General features: G+C 41.7%; 1 protein-coding gene across 1 annotated transcript in view; it reads right to left on the reverse strand.

The window, feature by feature from the left end:
• LOC140718388 (dnaJ homolog subfamily C member 11) overlaps positions 1-9,511 on the reverse strand; it is a 38,950-nt gene extending 29,439 nt beyond the window's left edge. The window contains exon 1 of the mRNA XM_073032062.1: positions 9,393-9,511. Within this exon, the coding sequence (XP_072888163.1) occupies positions 9,393-9,464 (72 nt within the window). The 5' untranslated portion in view covers positions 9,465-9,511. The remainder of the gene's footprint in view (positions 1-9,392) is intronic.
• Between the last annotated feature and the right edge of the window lie 12,062 nt (positions 9,512-21,573).

The raw sequence follows: 21,573 nt of genomic DNA on the forward strand, positions 1-21,573 counted from the left end.
CTCACACATTCCAAAAACATGCGAGCCAGGGCCAGTACGTTGCTATGTTGGTGCTGGAAGCATGGCAACACTTGCAGGCTGCCCCCAGCACATCTTGGACTGCGCTGGTCATTAACACAAACAATACGTTTTACTATGTTTCAATGTAGATGTGACAAATGAAGCTAATATATCTATTCTTTCCCAACAAGCTACAATTATGTTGACCCAAACTAGTTCAAACATATCACCAGAAAACCTCTCTGAGAAACAACTGATATGCATTTCTATGAACCAATAGGAATTGCTTCCACTGACCACATATTCCATTGATATAACTCATGTTTAATTAAAAATACCACAACTCCGTATATACTCCATCCTGTCTAATAGAAGAGACAATATTTGAAAGGATTGGTAATTACCAAATTGGAGTCAATTCAAAACCCCATAGATGAATGGTCCAAGACCCTAAACATGAACTAACTCTCTCTTCACAGATAAAAGACTCTCTCTTTCATGGGCTGAGTATTTCCAGCATTTTCTGTTTTCATTTTAGCACAGTGATAAAACTTGGAATTTGGCTGGCTTCGACACAATTAAACACCCACAGAAAACATGTTGTCTCAAAAGGAATCAATAAGTTTAAAAGCAATTCTGATTTAAAAAAACTTGCTACATTCTGTAATTAACTTTTTTTTGTAGTCATTGATATATTTGACTTAGCGATTTGTTTGCCACAATTTCCCCTCTCCCCCAACATTTTGGAAGTTTACTGTTGGTAGATGTAGTACTTCAAAACTCAGAAACTCAAGAGGTTAACTTGTCTTCTACCATTTTATCTAGGAGGAGTGTATCAGTAAAGTCACAGTAACTAGCCAGACAATACTTTCTTAATCCTCCACAGCAGTTAGTATAAAAGTGTAAGTATGATTTTTGTCTAGAATTCCAACCCCACATCTCCCTCTACCACCACTTCATCCTTTCCCTGAAGATTTTATTGGGTCACAGATCCAAGAGGCATCATTAATTTCATCCAGGGATAGTTCTTCACAGGTGGGCCTTAGTGAAAACAGAACATTTTAGAAAATTTGTAAAAGTGCAGATTAGGCAATATCTGTAGACAGACAGAGTTAATATTTCAAGCTGATAATTATTCATCTAGAAAAATTAGAGTGAAACAAGGAGAGAAATGAGAGATGGAAAGAGCAAGAATTAAACTGAAATAAGAGTAGAAATGAAGAGCAACTGAATGAGACAAGTGATGGTGATGTCAACTGGTCGACAGGAGTGAAGTCGAGTAAGTAATTAATGGTATGCCAAGGGCAATGTAAAAAGATTAATGATATTTGAAATTACTCAAAGTGGAGAGGGGAATAAAGACTGAATGATGGATCTGTGGAAATACAAATCTGGAATGGCAGATTATCTGAAATCATTAATTCAAACGTGGACTCAAATATAATGTGCTGAGTCAAAAATGGGACTTAATTCCTCAAACTTATTTTGAACTTTGTTGGAAGAGTACTCTGGCAGAGACAGAGGTCAGAGTTGAAGGAAATAGTGCAAGTAATACTAAATTCAAAAGGATCAGATAATAAGCTACAGCACATCCAATTTAAAATATTCAATTCTTAAAACATCTCAGAATCAGGTTTTTTATCACCGGCATGCGTCATGAAATTAGTTTAATGCAGCAGCAGCAGCAGCACAATGCAATACATAATAAGGAAGGAAAAAATAAGTACACCAATTACTGTAAATATATATATATATATATGTATATTGTTAGATCACAAATAGTGCAGAACAGAAATAATGTAAAAAAAAGTGAGCTAATGTTCATGGGATTGATGTCCATTTAAGAATCGAATGGCAGAGGGGAAGAAAGTGTACCTCAATTGCTGAATGTGTGCCCTCAGGTTTCTGTACCTTCTCCCTGATCCTAACAATAAGAAGAGGGAATGCTCTGGGTGATGGGGGTCCTTATTAATGGACACCACCTTTCTAAGGCACTGCTCCTTAAAGATGTCTTGGATACTGCAGAGGTCAGTACCCAAGATGGATCTGACTAATTTTACAACTTTCTGTAGCTTCTTTTGGTCCTGTGCAGTAGCCTCCCCCCGACCCCATAAATTCAGATTTCATTTACTTCCTCTCTTCTTTCCTCCCTCTAGACAACTTTAGTGACCAGTCTTTACCACCCTCTTTCAGCTAACACTACCAGTTGTGTCATTTAATATGTCCTCATTCAGAGCCAAGCTCCTCCTCTTCCTCTGCAAGTTAAAATGTGTTTACATTCTAATTTCTCTACATCTTGATGAACGATCCTCAAGCTGAAGTGTTTGCCGATAGTCTCCATATAGAAGCTGCCTAAACTGCTCAGCACATTGAGCACTTGGTTTTCAATTCAGATTTCCTGTGCAGTATCATACTTTTTGAGTCTGAGAGAACCTCAGTCGTAACCAATTGTCTCTTCATCATTATGGGTTCAGTGAGCAAGCACACTGGGTTATCAAGAAAAACTGACCCAAGAGTTTATTCAAGAATCACTTAGAAGCCAAAGATTAATCTGTGACCTCTACTGGCTTCTATCTGCAACATGTAAGTCCCTGCAGCTCTACACTCCATCCATTTGTTGTGAAGATTCAGTGTTTGTTTTAAATTTTGTTTTTTGAGAAAACACCTGTGAAGTCGGTAGACTCTGGATCCAAGCCTTGGTTAAGATATTCGGAGTAAATGGAGACTAATGTCAGAGTTATTCCGTGCCACTGGGTGCAGAAGGAGGAATGGTGAGTAAATGGGTAGCCCTCCCCCCCCATTCAGAAACAAGAGAAAAATCTGCAAATGCTGGAAATCAGAAGACTTTTGAAATCAAAGTCCTCTGTCAGGTCACTTTAGTCTTGGGAAATGAAGATATGATGATGCGATAAGGGTGGCATGGTAGCGTAGTGGTTAGCACAATGCTTTACAGTACCAACGACCAGGTTCAATTCCCGCCAGTGCCCGTAAGGAGTTTGTAGGTTTTCCCTGTGATTGTGTAAGTTTCTTCCGGATGCTCTGGTTTTCTCCCACAGTCCAAAAATGTATCAGTACGTAGGTTAATTGGTTATTGTAATTTGTGCCATGATTAGCCTTTGATTAAAAACAAAAATCGGGGGAATGCTGGGCAGCATGGCTCGAAGAGCTTGTTTCACACCATATCTAAATAAATAATTAAATAACCCACAAGTCTTGAGCAAAACAAATTGACATTATTTTAGCTTTTAAAAAAAGCACATACATACATACTCCATAAGGAGAACAAAAATCTCTGATTATTTTTAAATGATCTGGAGCTGGAATTCAACAGTGAGTATTTTAGTAAACAATTCTCCAACTGTATTCTGTACAAAATGATTTTGGGCAAGCTGTTAACACTGCCAATTTCCCAGTTTGGAAAATGGCAACTTTTTGCACAAAACAATAAAATTTAACATTGGTCAGAGTGCTGTTGTAAATTTTCAGTTTGCTGCTTTGAGCATAGGCTTTTTCAGTTAGCATGAAGTGCACACTTCCAAAATATTAACCCACTTAACTGACACTGAGTAACCTACAGTTATTTTTTTGGAAAGGTAATACATTACTTGAGAGGATATTTCTTCTCTTTATCATTCACAACCTCCCTTGAATCCAAGCAGCAGTCCCAGACAATGATGCATGATTAGCAGTTGAAGCTGCGCAATCAATCACATCACAGCCTGGACCTGGGTGAAAACCTTCAATTAACTCTTCGACGTCACATCCAACCTCTTCACCTACTTTGTCAAACAGGCTGACTCAGAGACTCAGCACTTGCCTTTAAAGCCACGTCACAGAATATGGTAACACCATGGGCAAACCTTAACAAAGGCCATTGAGATTGAAGTTAAGATTAAATCCCATAATGAAAACAACTCTGAACAGCACAGAAATGCTTTTCATTTCATTTGCACTCCTCAGAAGTATGAGAGGACTAATCCCACAAAGAATGCAGAAGTTTTTGTTCAGGAGAACAAAAGACAAAACATATTACTTGAACCTTTAATGCAGACAACGTTATTGCACATTTATTAAGATAAAACTGAATTAGAAGTGAAGCTCTCTTAATAGTCCCTTCACAAATGACCTTCTGTCTCCAGTTATCTGACAAATTGTTTAATAATAGATCGATTATGTGGTATAAGTGAACAGTTTCATTTTTTGTGAATATTGAATTCATTGAGGCAACTGATGGAATCGTCCATCACTGTTGATTCCTTAAGGTCAGGTATTCAATATTTGATGAATGATGTCTGAAGTGGTTACAAAATGCAACGTACTACAACCATCTAACTCAGCAGACAGATGTATCAGTCAATTCACTACTGTCAGTAAGATTCTGAGAAAATATCACAGTGGGTACATGATATTTTCTTCAGTCCCCTTCCTCCTCTTTCAGTCAAGTTGCATTCCGCTGGCAATATTGATCCATAGAGGACAATGCAGTCAAGTCCTGCATTCTTCATAATGCGGAGGTGGGGTAAGTCACAAACAGTGACTGGGAACAGAAATCTCGTCGATTTGCTCCTCACAATCCTGCAGGAACTTAGCACATCAACAAAGACCAAGAACTTGCCTGACCCCACGGGTTACTACAAAGTCAAGTCTATTGTTTTTTAACTATATACATGTGTATAATGTATATAGAAATGAGACATTTCTCCGAACCATAGTGTAAAAGCACGGTAGTATACATAACACACAATACCTTATGAAAGTAAGGATAAAATCTACAGATGAATCTCGCATAAATAACAAACTAAAAACTATAAGATATGGAGCAGATTAACCAGTGACACTTTGAATATGATGCAACAAGGAGTTCAGAAGCCTGATGGCCTGAGGGGAAGAAACTGTTTCCCATTCTGACCGTTCTTGTTTTTATGCATCGGAGTCTCCTGCCTGATGGTAGAAAGTCAAAGAGGATGCTGGATGGAAGGGTGGGATCCTTAAAGGCCCTGCATACGCAACGCTCCTAGTGACCGAGCAAATGTCAAGAGTTAAATGCCGACCAGATACCAATCAGCGGAGCAGGAGAGTGGGTAGCCAAGATTAAGTCAGCTTAAATGGAGGGTGCACTCAGGACGTAAAACAGGAACTCAATGTTTTATGTAGCTTTAATCAATTCAAAATGTCTACCCATTTCTCTCACCACAAGATGTTGCCTGACCTGCTAAGTGATTTCAGTATTTTCTATTTTTAATCTTCACAGTTGTTTTCCAAGGTGCTTTTCACATTTGAAGCAGCACCTTCACACCAAGGCAAGGAAGGGCACATTCTACGCAGAGTGGTATTTTCCTGTGCAGTTATGAGAAAGGATGTGGCTCTCAGAGAGTCACAGCCACTCAACATGGCAGCATGTGAGAACTTGCTGCAAGGATGCCAGACAGATTAGGTAACATTCTCCTTATTCTCTTGAATAATACACCAGTAGCACAAACAACATGCCCTGGAAGTTCACAAACATTCACATTTGCAAATTTACTAACCTCTTGGACTTGAAATGAATGGAAGTCAAAACCTTCTAAAAGATCCAGGTGCATGAAATTACTATTGCCACAGGTATGAAATAGGGACATACAGTGCAATGGATTTCAGAGTCCATAAATTTCAAAAATATAAACACAAACCAGCCCTTTTCCTTACTCCAGAGAATCCACTTCTTCCACTCAGTTGAGTTTTGTGGTAGTTTTTAAATTATTAAGTTTCTTCATTATTTGGTCAGCAACAAATCAAATCAAGTCTTGAATCTGTAGGGCAAAACACTTCTTTAAATTTGGCAAACTGCATAACTCTAGGAGCAAGAAGATAATAAGGGAGAGGGTGGGACCACTCAAGGATAAAGGAAGGGGGAAACATTTGCTTGGATGCAGAGGATGTGAGTGAGGTCCTTAATGAGTACTTTACATCAGTATTTACCAAGAAGAAGGACTTAGAGGATAGGGAGAGCAGTACTAATATGCTATGGCATTTTGACATAAAGGAGAAGGTAGAGTTAGGTCTCTTAAAGAGCATTAAGGTGGACAAGCCCCCAGGGCCTGATGGGATATATCCCAGATTATTGAGAGAGGCAAGTGAAGACCAATATCTTTGTATCCTACCTAGCTAAAGGCGAGGTCCCAGATCACTGGCATGTAGCTGATGTTGTTCCATTGTTCAAGAAGGGAAGCAGGAATAAACCTGGAAACTATAAACCAGTGAGTCTCATGTCAGTGGTAGTTACTGGACAGAATTCTCAGGAATAGTATTGATGAGCATTTGGAAAACCGTGGCCTAATTAGGGAGAGTCAGCGCGGCTTTGTGTGGGACAAGTCGCGTCTTACTAACTTGATTTGAGTTTTTTTTGATGAGGTTATGCTGGTGATTGATGAAGGTAGAGCTGTGGATGTTGTCTACATGGAGTTTCATAAGGAATTTGACAAGATCCCACATGGAGGCTCATCCAGAAGATTAAGATGCATGGGATCCACTGTTAGAACGTGCCTGCCCACAGAAAACAGAAGGTAGTGGTGAAAGGGGCCACTGAAGGCCTGTAATCAGGGATCTGAACTGGGACCTCTACTGTCTGTGATGTACATGGATTACCTGAATGAAACTGTATAGTAGATGGCTGGGTTAGTAAATTTGCAGATGATACGAAGATTGGTGTTGCTGTAGGTAGTGTAGATGACTGGCAAAGAATACAGTGGGATATAGACCAGCTGCAGATATGGGCGGAGAAATGGCCGACGGAATTTAACCTGGCCAAATGTGAGGTGTTGCACCTTGGTAGAACAAATGTAGAAACAGTACACTGTTAGGAGCAAGTCCCTTTTCAGTGTTGAGGACCAGAAGGATCTTGGGGTCCAAGTTCATAGCTCTCTGAAAGTGCCTACACAAGTTGAAAGAGTGGTTAAGAAGGCATATGTATGGCATGCTTGCCTTTATGAGTTGAGCCTCTGAGTTCAAAAATCAGGAAGTTGTGTTGCAACTTTATAGAAACTCTAGTTAGGCTGCATCTGGAGTACTGCACACAGTTCTGGTCACCCCATTATAGGAAGGGTGCAGAAGACATTTACCAGGATGCTGCCTGAATTAGAGGGCATGTGCTATAATGAGAGGTTGGACAAACTTGATCTGTTTTCTCTGCAGCGGCGGAGATGCATAGATGAATAGAGATCCAAAAGAGGTTTCTAAGATGATGAGAAGCATAGACAGAGTGCACAGATAGTACCTTTCTCCCCCAGGGATGAAATGCTGAAAAAGCAGAGGGCATGCTTTTAAAGTGAGAGGGAATAATTTCAAAGGAGGTGTGAAAGACAAGTTTTCTTTTTAAATAGAGAGTGGAAGAAGCCTGGAATGTGCAACCTGGGGTGTTGGTAGAGGAAGGTACATTAGGGACTTCTGAGAGACATTCAGATAAGCACATGGATGTAAAGAAAATGGAAGGATATGGCAACTGTGAAGGCACAGGCGATTAGTTTATTTGGCCATTTGGTTACTAATTTATTTGGTTCAGCACAACATTGTGAGCCAAAGGGCCAGTTCCTGTGCTGTACTGTTCTATGTTCTAAAGACTGTCACATAATTTATGTTCAATAAAACCACTACAAGGCAGCAGCTTAAATCTTAAATGATTCCATTTATATCATTGTCAGTAACAAAATGGAAGTGTCAATTTCATGGAAATAAGATACAATGAATTGCTCTTTCTCCAACCAGATCCAATGGATTCACACCCATTTAAACCTTGGTTCATTTGTAACAGATTAGAAAAACTAGAGGGTCAACCTGGAGGCTGGTTAAACTCAAACTCTCTTATATAAAAAAAATTAAAACCATTTGTGACTAAGAGACCCTAGTATTAATTATTCAAATCATTACAAGAAAAACAAATACCCTGAAAATATGCATCCAAGTTAGAAATTCAACAATAACCTACATGATAAATGGCTCCAATGCACATCACAGATTATCAATACCACAAGACATGGACTCAAGTCAAGGAGGAGTTTTAAGATGAAACTTAAAAGTTACACTATTTTAGGCGGTGTGTTCCTAACTGTGGATATGGTCTTCCAGGCAGATGGGGTTCGTCAGCCGTGGTTGGCAGCTCATTTAGAAAAAGAAAAAACGATCTTAACCTTCGCTGCCTTGCAGCTATACCCACTTGTGGGGAAGGCTTCGAGAGTAAACCCCAAGAAAAAACCCAGAGCCAGCGTTTCTAAAGCAGTCCTGCATTGAGTTCAACGTTGACTGGCAACTCCTGTGACATCGCTGGTGTCAAACTGTATTGGTCTCTGCCATTTCTTTCGATTCTTCAGCTATGTGGAGAGGGGGAGCTTGCTGCATGGGCCTCAGCTTGCTCTCCATATCGTACCGCCCTGGCTTACATATACATAGAGAGCTAGGATGCAACATCCATGGTCAACACCAACCAATGGAGGGCTTCATGGATATAGTCAACATAAAATATGGCTTTTAACAACAAAAGGATTAAAATCATCTAAGTCAAAAAAAAAATAAGATTTTCAGAAACCTCTAAAGACAGAGGGGGAAGGTCATGGAGGATTTTGAATGCAAACATAAGAATCGTAATATCAAGGCATTTAAATATTGTAAAACATTTTGGGTCAGCATGAAGAAAGAGCATGAGTGAATGGATTGGTAAAAATTAAGGTAGAGACAGCAGAATTTGAGAGAGCTTAAAATTAGAGGTAATTGTATAGCTAGCCACATTGGAACAATTTAATTTTCCACTAACAATGGTATAGATCAGGGTATTTGCAGCAGAGTGGGTTGGTGAAAGGAGTTGTTCCTGCGTTAAGTAACGTACTACTGTAGATACTTGGTCAATAATTTATATCAAATTTAAAACAATGCCCTAGCCGTGAATGGTCCAGTTCACTCTAACGCAGTAGGCAACGAGAGATGGAGTCAGTAGATAGTGGAAAGAAGTCACTCCAACGTTGAGCTCACTCTCCCAAAGTCTAGGCAGACTTTGTACATGTACATTTGTACAAGTGTCGTTGTACATGTGTGCAATGTTCACGATTATGAACAGATAAACTTTCCTACACTCGCCGCCAGACAACTGCAACACTTTAACCCTGCCTGTCTGCCATGAGGGAATCCGTAGGATTGAACGGAATGGATTTTGGACAGTTAATCAGAATCCGCTTTCACGATAAAAAGCGGTAACTGACCAGCGGTATGTGTGGAGTGCCCGCCCCCCTCGCACAATGACTGAGCCGCGGTCAATAGTGTCACCAGTAGCAGCAAATAAAGACGTTTCCTTTTCCACCTCGCACTCGCCTGACCTTGACTAAAACGACTACACGGTAACCAGAGCGAGCTCACAGCACCCCCCTCACCTCCCTCCTGACGTTCAAAAGCGCGTAAAAGTCATCGTTGTTAATCTCCTCGTCCACCAAGGCCGCCGCCATTGTCACCTTTCACCCCGCTGCGGGGCACACCTCCCGCTGGCCGACGCCGCCAACGAGGAAGGCCAAGAGTCGCCGTCGCCCTTGCTCGCTTCCTGCCGCCGCCTGCTGGCTGGAAAAGGCAGGAGGACTACGTGCGCGCAAGTGCTGAGATCTGTGTTGACGTGGGTCTGGTATCATAGAGGCGTGACCATTTAAAACACAGATTTAGTTCAGTGAAGGACCTTACTCAGCCAGATGGAACTAATTACCCTGAATACTCTTAAGTGCATTTTAAGTAATATTTTCAGAGAATCATGTAATCTGTTTACATTTTAAAGTAATCGATTTCATGCAATTTAACCTCCTTTTCTGTATGGCACCCCATTGGTATTATCAAGAAACAGTCAAACAAAACCACAGGGAATATTTATACATTGGATGAGGTTTTAAGCTATTGGATAAGAGTGGAAATCTGGTTTAAAAGAGATGATGGGTTAATGTTGCAAAATGAAAATGAGTGGTCATGGCAAAAATAAGTCAATTGAGATCAAAAGGTCGGGTGAGGTCTGCTTGGGTGAGAGTAACCAGGAGATTCTGAGCAAATAAGTTGTAAATGCAAGGCATTCTTTGATTGGAAACAAATTAGGACAAAAAAAATTTAGAAGGCAATGAAAGGAAAGATATCAAGGTCATCAGGAAATGGCCACTCATCACAATATATGTGGATTTTTTTGGCAAATGCTGACCAAATGCTCTAGAGCAGTGGTCCCCAACAACCGGGCCGCGGACCACAGCTCTAGAGTGCACCCTACTCATAACAAAGAATGCAGGAGAGTACAAGTGGGGTAACAAGACACTGAAAATCTCCTCACCCAGGACCCCGCTTTTGACTGGCGTGCCCTTGGCTCTATTTTCATCCATTAGTTTTTCAGCAACCCCCTCCCCCCCACAACCCCAGCATGAGACTGTAAAGGCCATCAAAAAACTAGGCTTCTGAAACACACAAAATCCCCAATAAAATCTTTCTGTGAATTCATGACTTCTCAGTTTTTATTGTGTGGTGAAAAGCTCTTCCCAATTTGCAATGCAGATCTGTCAGTCAAGGCACTCGATAGATAACCACTGCATACCAAATAAAAAAAAAATATAGGGTCCACCATCAATGTCGACATTATTGTCTTTTTGACCTTACAAGGTTTTGATACCATCAACTGAGAGGGTTTAAGACTGTTCTCAAAAATTCATTACCATTCTCTATCTTGACTACTATGGTACGGAAGCTGTGATACTCAGCAATGGATTTACCACAGATACATTTCTAGTGTAGGTGAACATTAAGCAATGTGATGTTATGACTTCAACTGCCTTTGCACTTACCCTTTGCGTACGATTATGTGCTCCACAACGGAGTCTAATCAATCTACAGAACAAGTGGGAAATTGTTGACTCCTCTTCCAAAAATCACCACAGCTTTGGTCATTAAATTAGAGTGGTCTTGCAGTATGTGCACAGCCAGAGGTTGAGTTCCAAGCTATCATTGATTTTTTTTCCACTATTCTTCTCCAACCTGCCTCTGCTGTACCCCTTCCCACTCACACCAAACTCTCAACCAACAATCAAAATCCACAAGACAATACTTTCCATGTCTGAGCCACCTCTCAGTGAAGGCTGATATTAATGATGAAATATATAGAACATAGAATAGTAACAGCACATTACAGGCCCTTCGGCCCACAATGTTGTGCCGACCCTCAAAACCTTCCTCCCATATAACCCCCCACCTTAAATTCCTCCATATACCTGTCTAGTAGTCTCTTAAACTTCACTAGAGTATCTACCACAGTACATCACAGCTTCTTGTCCAATGAAACCCCAAGGGAAAGTTCAAGTTTCGAATCCAAATTAAATTTATTATCAAGGTACAGAAATGTCACCATATACCATCCTGAGATTCATTTTCTTGTGGGCATTCACAGCAAATACAAGGAAAAACGATAGAATAAATGACAAAGACGGACAAACAACTAATGTGCAAAAGATAACAAACTGTGCAAATACAAAAAAAAAGATAGATAGATAAATACATACATACATAAATAAATACATAAACCATAACACAAGCTGTAGAAACCTTAAAAAGTGAGTCCATAGATTGTGGAATCAGTTCAGTGTTGGGGCGAGTGAAGTTATCTCCTCTGGTTCAAGAGTCTTATGGTTGAGGAGTAATAACTGTCCCTGAACCTGCTGGTGTAGGGCATGAGGCTCTTGTGCCTCCTCCCTGATGGCAGCAGCAAGAAGAGAGCATAGCCTGGATGGTTGTGGTCCTTGATGATGAATGCTGCTTTCCTGCAACACTGCTCCTTGTAGACATGCTCAAAAAGGTGGGGAGGGTTTTACCTGTGATGGACTGGGCCGTACCCGTTACCTGTTGTAGGATTTTCTGTTCAAGGGACTTGGTGTTCCCATACCAGGCCGTGATGCAATGTGTCAGTACTCTCCCCACCACACACCTAGTGAAGTTATTCAAAGTTTGTGATGATGTACCACATCTGTGCAAACGTCTAAGAAAGTCGAGGTGCTGTCATGCCTTCTTTGTTACATGCTAGACCCAACAGATTCTCTGAAGTGATAACGCTGAGGAATTTAAAGCCGAACATCTCCAACTCTGATTCCCTGATAAGAACTGGCTCATGGACCTCTGGGTTCTTCCAACTGTAGTCAATAATCAGCTCTTTTGTTCTGCTGACATTGAGCGAGAGGTTGTTGTGGCACCACTCAACCAGATTTTCAGTCTGCCTCTGACATGCTGATTCATCACCATCTTTGTCAGCAAACTTAAATATGGCATTGGAGACAGTGCTTAGCATCACGGTCATAAGTGCAAAGCAAGTAGAGCAGGGAGCAAAGCACATAGCTTTATGGTGTACCTGTGCTGATGGAGAGCGCAGAGGAGACTTTGTTGCCAATCTGAACTGACTGGGCTCGGCAAGTGAGGAAATCGAGGATCCAGTTGCACAAGGAGGCGTTGAAGCCCAGGTTTTGTAGGTTATTGATTAATTTTGAAGGGATGATAGTGTTGAATGCTGAGCTATAGTCGATGAACAGCATCCAGATGTAAACATCTTCACTGTCCAGATGTTCCAGAGTTGAATGAAGAGGCAATGAAATGGCATCTGCTGTGGACCGGATCCAAATCGCTCCTCAGGTAGGAGTTGATGTGCTTCATCACCAACCTCCCAAAGCACTTCATCACAATGGATGATAGTCATTGAGGCAAGTTACCATGTTTTTCGAAGGCACTGATATGATTGAAGCCTCCTTGTAGCAGTTGGGTACCTCAGACTGCTGAAGTGAGAGGTTAAAGATATCAGTGAACCTTCCAGCCAGTTGATCAGCTCAGATCTTCAGTACTCGGCCAGGGACCCTGTCTGGGCTGGATGCTTTATGTGTGTGATGGATGCTCTCACGTCAGCCTCAGAGGCTGAAATCACAGGGCCTTCAGGGCCTGTAAAAGTGCCTCCATTTTCTGTCAGTCAAAGCATGCATAAAAGGCATTGAGAGGACCTTGGTATTGGAGACCTTGTCTCGCCAGGTGATCTTCATCAGAGAACGTAGGTGACACTGCTGCGGTTGGTCAAGCTGGTGTAAATGACTCTGATATGGGCACCACATCTCACATCCATATAGCAAGACTGATTTGACAACGGCCTTGTATACCTTGAACTTGGTGGCCAACCTGATGTTCTGTGACCAAACTTGATCTTTCAGCTGACCAAAGGCAAAGCAGGCTCTTCTGGTTCTTGACTCAATCTCTACATCCAGACAAACTGAGGATGTTATTATGCTGCCTAAGTAGCAAAACTTGTTGACAGCACTGAGACGAGTGTCATCGATGAGGACAATTGGTTCTTCGTAGCTTGAGCCAGGAGCTGGTTGGCTCCAATCCCAAGGTCCTCTCTCGAGCCGGAATGCCATCAATTTCAACTTTGGTGATGTCAGCCCAACTGTGCTGGGCAGGACATGTTGTCAGAATGCCTGACGGAAGACTGCCCAAGGTCATCTTGTACAGCCACTGTACAGTGGTACCCGAAAACGAGGAGGCCACCGACTACAGCACAAGGATGTTCTGCACAGGAGCCTCAAGAAAGCTGACATTGCCCCATCAACATGGGAGGATCTGGCTCAAGATCGCTCACAGTGGAGGGACGCCATCAGAAAAGGTGTGGACGCTGCTGAGAACAAGCTCAACGAGGCGACAGAGGAAAGGCTATGTGGCAAGCAGTGCCTGTCAAGGATCGGCCTGTACAGCCACTCCAGGCTGCACATATCAAACCCCACTAACTGACTGAAAGGAACCATCATCATCCTGTGGGGGGGGGGGGGGGGGAGGGAGAGGGAGAGGGAGAGGGAGAGGGAGAGGGAGAGGGAGAGGGAGAGGGAGAGGGAGAGGGAGAGAGAGAGAGAGAGAGAGAGCAGTGAGCTAATCTGGGAGTGAAACCTGGTTGTCACAAGTGGTGTGAAAATTAAGACCTCAAATCAGCTCATGGTTATGATTGAATATTTAAGAATGTTATATTATTGGTGTTATTGATTTGAGTGGGTGTTGCTGAATCTATAATAAGGTACAGTTTTTCTCTCGCTCACAAACATTTCAATAATCCTCCAAGATTTTTGTTCTCATGTAATTCTTGCCTCTTGCATCTTCCCAAAAATTTATGATCCCCTCTTTAAACCTCATCCCCTTTCTCTCTGCTTTTCAACTCGCCTTAAAACAACCTTTTCGAACAAGCAATTGACCACCAGTCTTTATACCACTTGATATGGCTCAATATTTTTTTATCAATAGTGCTCCTCTAAATTGCCCTGAAATGTTTTATGGTTTTGAAGATGCTGCATAAATGCAAGTTGTTTATTTATGTTGGTGTCTTATATGTAGCTCTCATTGCTTAAGGTTTTGTAAAGGAATCATCTGATGCTGTTATTTAAAATGAGCTTGCATTGAACTATCATGTTATATAAAAAGTTGTACGTGGAAAATGACAAGCAGTAAAAGAATGGTGTATTATGATCTCTCAGAAGAGACATGGAGTTTAATGTCATTCAGCAGCCCTGGAATCTCATGATCTTTTATAACAAAGTCATCACTTTTTAATGACTGACTGGAGGTTGGTGGGGCTGGATTAATGCAAGTCATGTCACTCTTCTATAAATTACATTCGTCAGCAGGTCCCAGACTAACAACTTGCAAAAAAAAAATGCTTTGGCTTGTGTCCCTAGAAACTTAGCATTCTGAGAGGAAACCATCACATAAAATGAATAACGACAAGTGCTATGATCTGTTGGAAAAAAAAGTAATTATTTTTAGCTTTCTTCCACTTTGTGAATATTGTACTCATCAAGGTAAAAGAAAGATACCCGTGGTTAGGAATGGTGCACTTTCATTTGGAGCCTTAGCACCTCGGTGAAAAATCAGGAGAAGAACAGACATAGACTTAGACTAGAGCATTGTGCCCTAGCCTTCATTATCTGCCACCTTGTAAAATCAATCTCATGACATGGCACTGTTTCTAAATTGCATCATCTATAGATCTGATTTTCAGAGGAAGATGGATGCTGTTGGATATGCCCTGGCTGGATGTCAAGGCCTTTTGGCACAATGCCTCACTAACAGAACATTTGAGCAAGTGACTGCACCTGGCTTGGCAGGTGGTGAGAAGGACCCTTCCTGTCATAGGTGACCAGAGGGTTATTACCACCAGGCTCTGCCCGAGCCTTGGCTGTGCTCGGGGTGAGATTGTCAACCGTGTATTTCTGGAATGTGGTTTTCTCTAAGCCCTGGAAAGGGGCACAGTGTATGTTTGGGTTTGTCTCCAGTAGCTGGATAATACAATACTGCATTCAGTCCATGATAACAGATGAGAGAATCTCGTTTAGCTCAACTGCCGGTTTTATTGCGGCAAGAACAAAAACAGACCAGGCACTGAGACCTAGGGAGAGGACCCACTCAGTCACATACAGATCGGGGAGGTGTTGACCACACACCCCGGTTACAGTCAGGGTGACCCACAAACACAAACACACACTGTATAACCCAAGCTAAAATGTAACCATAAATGAACTTGAACATTCCACCATAATCCCACAAACGCATTTTACAACAAGAACAATAAATAGCGCTGGCCACTGGGAATGCTGGGGCAGGCTGTTGACCATTCCCCATCCCCCCGGAGTGCTACAATACTCTATGATCATAGACTATAGCCAGAGGTACATACTGAGTCAAGTATCAGCTGGTACTAAAAGGCCATAACTCAGTGAAAGGCATCTTGTTGAAAGGCCACTGGCTTTCCAGCAGAAGGTGATGCTCGTCACTGAACGTGCAGACCAGCAGACTCTGTACTCTAGAACTACATCTGAGGGACACATAGAAGTCTGACTTAGCAGCCACACCGATTCCCTGGTGAGGCACTCACAGTTCTCAGCCATTGCTTACTGTTGGGCTGGAGCATGCTTGTGATCCTGCGGACTGTCTGCTTGACGAATATATGTAAAATAAATTGTTGTCATGGTGGTGTAATATAAATGGAATGATATGGCTTGGATTGAAATTGGGAACTTCAATGATCTATCTTCATTTGCAGATTTTATTAATAATGTTTTAAAATTAAGAAATCCCAGTGATAACTCACTTCCACCCATCAACGCACCACAGCCCGACTCTAAGAACACACTTTTCATTTCTGATCCAAGGGTTCAACAACTCCTTACCCCCATAGCAGCACAACCTGCCCAGTTCCTCCCCCAGTTTGTTCTTTTACCTAGATTCTGGCATCTGCAATCTCTTTTCTCTCTCATTCTATTACTCTGTTCCTTTTTCTTGAGTCAGGTTTTTGCTTTAGTGACAACTAATGTTAAATTTAAGTGATCTTTATGCTTACTTCTGTATGATTCATAATATGCGTATAAAGGTTGATTTTACTATCTCTAGTTGCTACGACCTTACAGCCAATGAATTACATCTGCAATATAATCTCTCTCATTATGTAGGCATGTTTGGAGGAGCAATATCAACAGAAGTAGTGATGAAGGGCCAGATAATCTACTTTGATGCTGCTTGTTGAAGTGTGATTTGGGCCAATTCTGTGCTCTGGACATGTTCACTGAAATTGCTCAGCTATTCTGCTCAACCAGAGTTTCTTTCACCAACGGGTATTCCCTTGATCTGGATTTGAATCCTGATCCCAACATTGAAAGGTCAAAGTCTAATGCTATTCTACTGCTCTATCTAAGAACTATACAGGACAGGTGAGACATAAAAAAATATTTAGCAGAGGGTTTATACATTTCTTCAGGAAAACTTGTCAGACTGGTCAATTGGTAAATTGGTTTATAACTGTTACGTGTACCAAGGTAGAGTGAAAACCTTGTCTAGCACACTGTTTATACAGATCAATTCATCACAACAGTACTTTGAGTTAGTACAAAGTAAAACAATAACAGAGTGCAGAATAAAGTGTCACTATTCTGATTTTGATCAAAGTCACTGGAGAGACATGGAAGCTGGTGATAAAGACTTCTTTATTTAGCACAACAAGCAGGTATCATTCTGGAAACACTAGATAGAGGATTACAAACCCTAAGGTACATCACATTTTCATACTCATAAAATCAGCAGTAATAGTAGGTGATTCAATAACATTTCAATAGTTACAATGACATTAGTTATTTCAGTATTTTGGGTTGACAAATGGTTCTTTTGAGATACATAGTGGAAGCACATTTTTAATTGATAAGACAGCTCTGAAGATCCAAAACACCTTTGGGAGAAACTAATTAACATAAGTATTGTAAAACCTTTTGACAACAGAGAGCCAGGCAGAGGAGCAACATCTTATATTCCATCTGGGTAGCCTCCAAGCTGGTGGCATGAATATTGATTTCTCCTTCCAGTTAAAAAAATTCCTTCTTCTTCTGTTCCTCACTCTGGCCTCTTACCTCTTCTCACCTGCCTATTACCTCCCCCGGGTCTCCTCCTTCTTCCCTTTCTCCTATGGTCCACTCTCCTCTCCTATCAAATTCCTTCCTCTCCATCCCTTTCTTTCTCTTTCCTACCCACCTAGCCTCACCTATTTCCTTCTAGCTAGCCTCCTTCCCCTCCCTCCACCTTTTTATTCCGGCACTTTTCCCCTTCCTTACCAGTCCTGAAGAAGGGTCTTGGCCTTAAACATCGATTGTTTATTCATTTCCATAGATGCTGTCTGACCTGCTGAGTTACTCCAGCATTTTGTGTGCGTTACACAAAATTAATGTTCTCAGGGCTGTCTCTGAGTACAAAACTATGATAATTACACAAAACCATTGATTGCCTATACCTGTGACCATGCTTGATATGCTAAGTGACAACATCCATCTGGTCTGCCAGCTTTCACTCAAGTCACAACGGTGCAAATAATTTAGCCATATTGCCTGGCTTGATGCAAGCCAATTAACACAACCCCATTATCTTAATGTTTGGCTCTTGCATATGCAATTTCTTAGTCCATGGAGCAGTCTGTGCTTTTAACTTTAATTTACTGCTTGCAATTTGCAAAAAAAAAAACCAAAGGCTAATTGCAAGCTTCCTGAACTCATTTATATTTACAACAAAAATTGAAGCCTGGTTCTTGTTTGAATTAATATCTGATATATTCACAATACTCCCTAAAATTACAGTTAGAAGGGCAGTGCAGGTAGACAATGAGGTGCAAGGTCATAATGAGATAGATTGTGAGGTCAAGAGTCCAAACATTTTTGGGCGTTAGCACATATAGTAAATAACTTCAGCAACTGACTTCAACCACCAACCTTCAGATTCAAATTGAACCGTGGATTAAATCTAAAATGCAACTCTGAGCAATGGGTTCTGAAGACATTGAACCACAGCTAATTGGAAGACCAGACAATGCTGATTAAATTCATTGTTTGGGTGTCATTTAGGTATCTGTTGAGTGGGTGCAAAGAGGAAAGCTCAAAGGAAGCATTGTAAGTATAGAATTGCCCTTAGATCTTTAGCATATAAAATGTCATGTAGTGTTGGTCAGGCAGATCTTTTTCCTCTGAAAGGGTCTCCATCTGATGCCTGCTGTGTCTCATTTTGTCAAATACAGAGACTGCTTCATATCTACTAGGACTTCTGTCCGGCGACTTTGTTCATGCGACAACATTAGCAGGGAACCATTTAATAGGTTTATAACTAGAGGTTAGAAGGGGTCAGTGTGGACATGGTGGAGGATTACAAATACCAGGGGATACGAATTGACAATAAACTGGACTGGTCAAAGAACGCTGAGGCTGTCTACAAGAAGGGTCAGAGCCGTCTCTATTTCCTGAGGAGACTGAGGTCATTTAACATCTGCCGGACAATGCTGAGGATGTTCTACGAGTCTGTGGTGGCCAGTGCTATCATGTTTGCTGTTGTGTGCTGGGGCAGCAGGCTGAGGGTAGCAGACACCAACAGAATCAACAAACTCATTTGTAAGGCCAGTGATGTTGTGGGGGTGGAACTGGACTCTCTGATGGTGGTGTCTGAAGAGAGGATGCTGTCCAAGTTGTATGCCATCTTGGACAATGTCTCCCATCCACTCCATAATGTACTGGTTAGGCACAGGAGTACGTTCAGCCAGACTCATTCCACCGAGATGCAACACTGAGCATCAGGGGAAGTCATTCCTGCCTGCGGCCATCAAACTTTACAACTCCTCCCTCTGAGTGTCAGACATCCTGAGCCAATAGGCTGGTCCTGGACTTATTTCCACTTGGAATAATTTACTTATTATTATTATTTAATTATTTATGGTTTTATATTGCTATATTTCTACACTATTCTTGGTTGGTGCGACTGTAACGAAACCCAATTTCCCTCGGGATCAATAAAGTATGTCTGTCTGCCTGTCCTTAACCCAGGTGGTACGTTTTCAGGCCTTTGTGTCTTACGTCCGATGGAAGGGGTGGAGGGAAGTAGAGTGAATGTTTGGGATGTGTGGGGTATTTGATTAAATTGATTGCTTTACTAAAGCTGCAAGAAGTGTAAACAAAGTCTATGGAGTGGAGGTTGGTTTCTGTGATATGTTATGCTGTTTCCACAACACTCTGCAGTTTCTTGTGATCATGGCAGAGCAGTTGCACACCAGCAGTTTCTTGTGATCCTGACAGAGGTGTTACTGCCCATCTTTACGGTCTGTTGGTCAGGTAGTCAAGGATCCAGTTGCAAAGGGAGGTTTTGAATTCCAGGTCTTGGATTAAGGAGATGAGTTTGCTTGGAATTATAGTACTGAAGGCAGAGTTGTAGTCAATAAACCAGAGTCTAACATAGCTGTCCTTTCTGTGCAGGTGAATGTAGAACCAGGGTGATGGATCTGTTTCGGTGCTCAGTGAATTGTAATGGGCCAAGGTTGATTTTGTATATTGAAAAGGGTTAATCTTTGTGCTTGTCCGATGTCTCACCACCACTGTGGCCTTGAGCGTAACGGAATTTTGATTACTGCTATGGGAATACGCACATGGGAATGCAATACTGCTGTGGAACAACCATGGGAACATGAAATTAGTTGAACACAGGATTGGGACTCATGAAGAGTGGTGATTGGTTCTGATTTAATGGTTTGAGATGGTGCTATGTATTGGTCCACTTACTGCAGCATTTCATATGAATGGAAAGGGTATAAAAGTAGAGTGGTCAGGGGTCTTGGGGGATTGTTCTTGTTTGGGCTGGTCATAGACAGTGCTGTGGATCAAGTGGGAGGTGTACTGCCGTGAGAGGGGCAATGCATACTTGTATAAGTATTTTAATGCTTGCTCTGTTTTCCTGATTAAAGTAGTTTTAAGTAGAATTTGTGTCTTTCTGCCTATCTGAGCTGGATCTGAGAACCTGTTGGTGTAACTAAACACTGGGAGGCTGAGGTTAATGCGTGCCACGACCAACCTCTTAAAGCACTTCATGAGACAGATATCAGAAACACTGGGCTGTGGTCATTAAGGGAGATTACCTTGTTTTTCTCAGGTACCCAGAGGATAGTGGTCTTCTTAAAGCAGGTGGGAACCTCAGACTGAAGCAGGGGGAGGTTAAAAATGTTTGCCAACACCCACACCAGGATCTCAGAACAAGGCCAGAGACACCATCTGTGCCAGATGCTTTCTGAGGGCTTACTCTCTGGAAGACTGAGCTTGCATCCGCAATGGTGACTGAGGGTTCAGGTGCACTGGAGGCTGTTCTAGTGGGGTGGGTGGTTACATTCCAATCCACTTCTGTTCACTAAGTGCATAGAATGCATTAGCGCGTTGGGAAGGAGCATGCGGTTGTCAGTGATACTGCCTGACTTCATTTTGGAGCCTTTTACAGCATGTAAGCCCTGCCACAACTGACAGCTGGCCTGGGACTCTTGTTTTGGACTGTTATTGTCTCTTGGGATTCCTGATAGCTTTATGGAGGCTGTATCTATCTTGACTTCTTGTGAAGGTCAGGATCACCTGATTCGAACACCATCGCCTTTGACTTTTGTATAATGGTATTCCTCCATGGTTTCTGGTTTGGAAACACTGGATTGTCCTCAAAACACTTGCCTCTGATGGGTGCAGACATACTTACCTAGACTGGCTGCTGAGTCTTTGAATACGGACCAGTCTACCAACTCAAAGCAGTCATGTAGAAGGTCATCAGCTCAGTACAAAATGACTTTATGTACTGGATCCTCATCTTTCTGCTTCTGTTTGTCTGCAGGAGAAGGAGCACAGCCTGGTGTTTGGTGATTTATCGAAGTGTGGCTGCTCTTTTTTTTCTGCATCTGTAGTTTTTCTCTCTCTTGCTTTTTATTCCGAGGGGTATGTATTTACTAATGTTGGTGATAATGTGGCTAGGTGCAGTGAAAACTAATTTCAGGTTGAGATAATTGTTGTTCTTTCTCTCATCAGTTATCATTAGTCACGCTTTAAAATTTCCCTGCATAATATTCTCCTTTCACTCCCAGAACACAAACTTGCTTTTGAGTTTGGTTTCATTAGTGTCAACAGACCTCCAATAGCAATTTCAAGATCCAATTCTTTATGAATGTAGGCAATATGGACTGTAAGTTGATTTGAAGACAAGCTGAACTGA

This window comes from Hemitrygon akajei, chromosome 29 (genome assembly GCF_048418815.1).
Source record: "Hemitrygon akajei chromosome 29, sHemAka1.3, whole genome shotgun sequence".
Lineage (NCBI taxonomy): Eukaryota > Metazoa > Chordata > Chondrichthyes > Myliobatiformes > Dasyatidae > Hemitrygon > Hemitrygon akajei.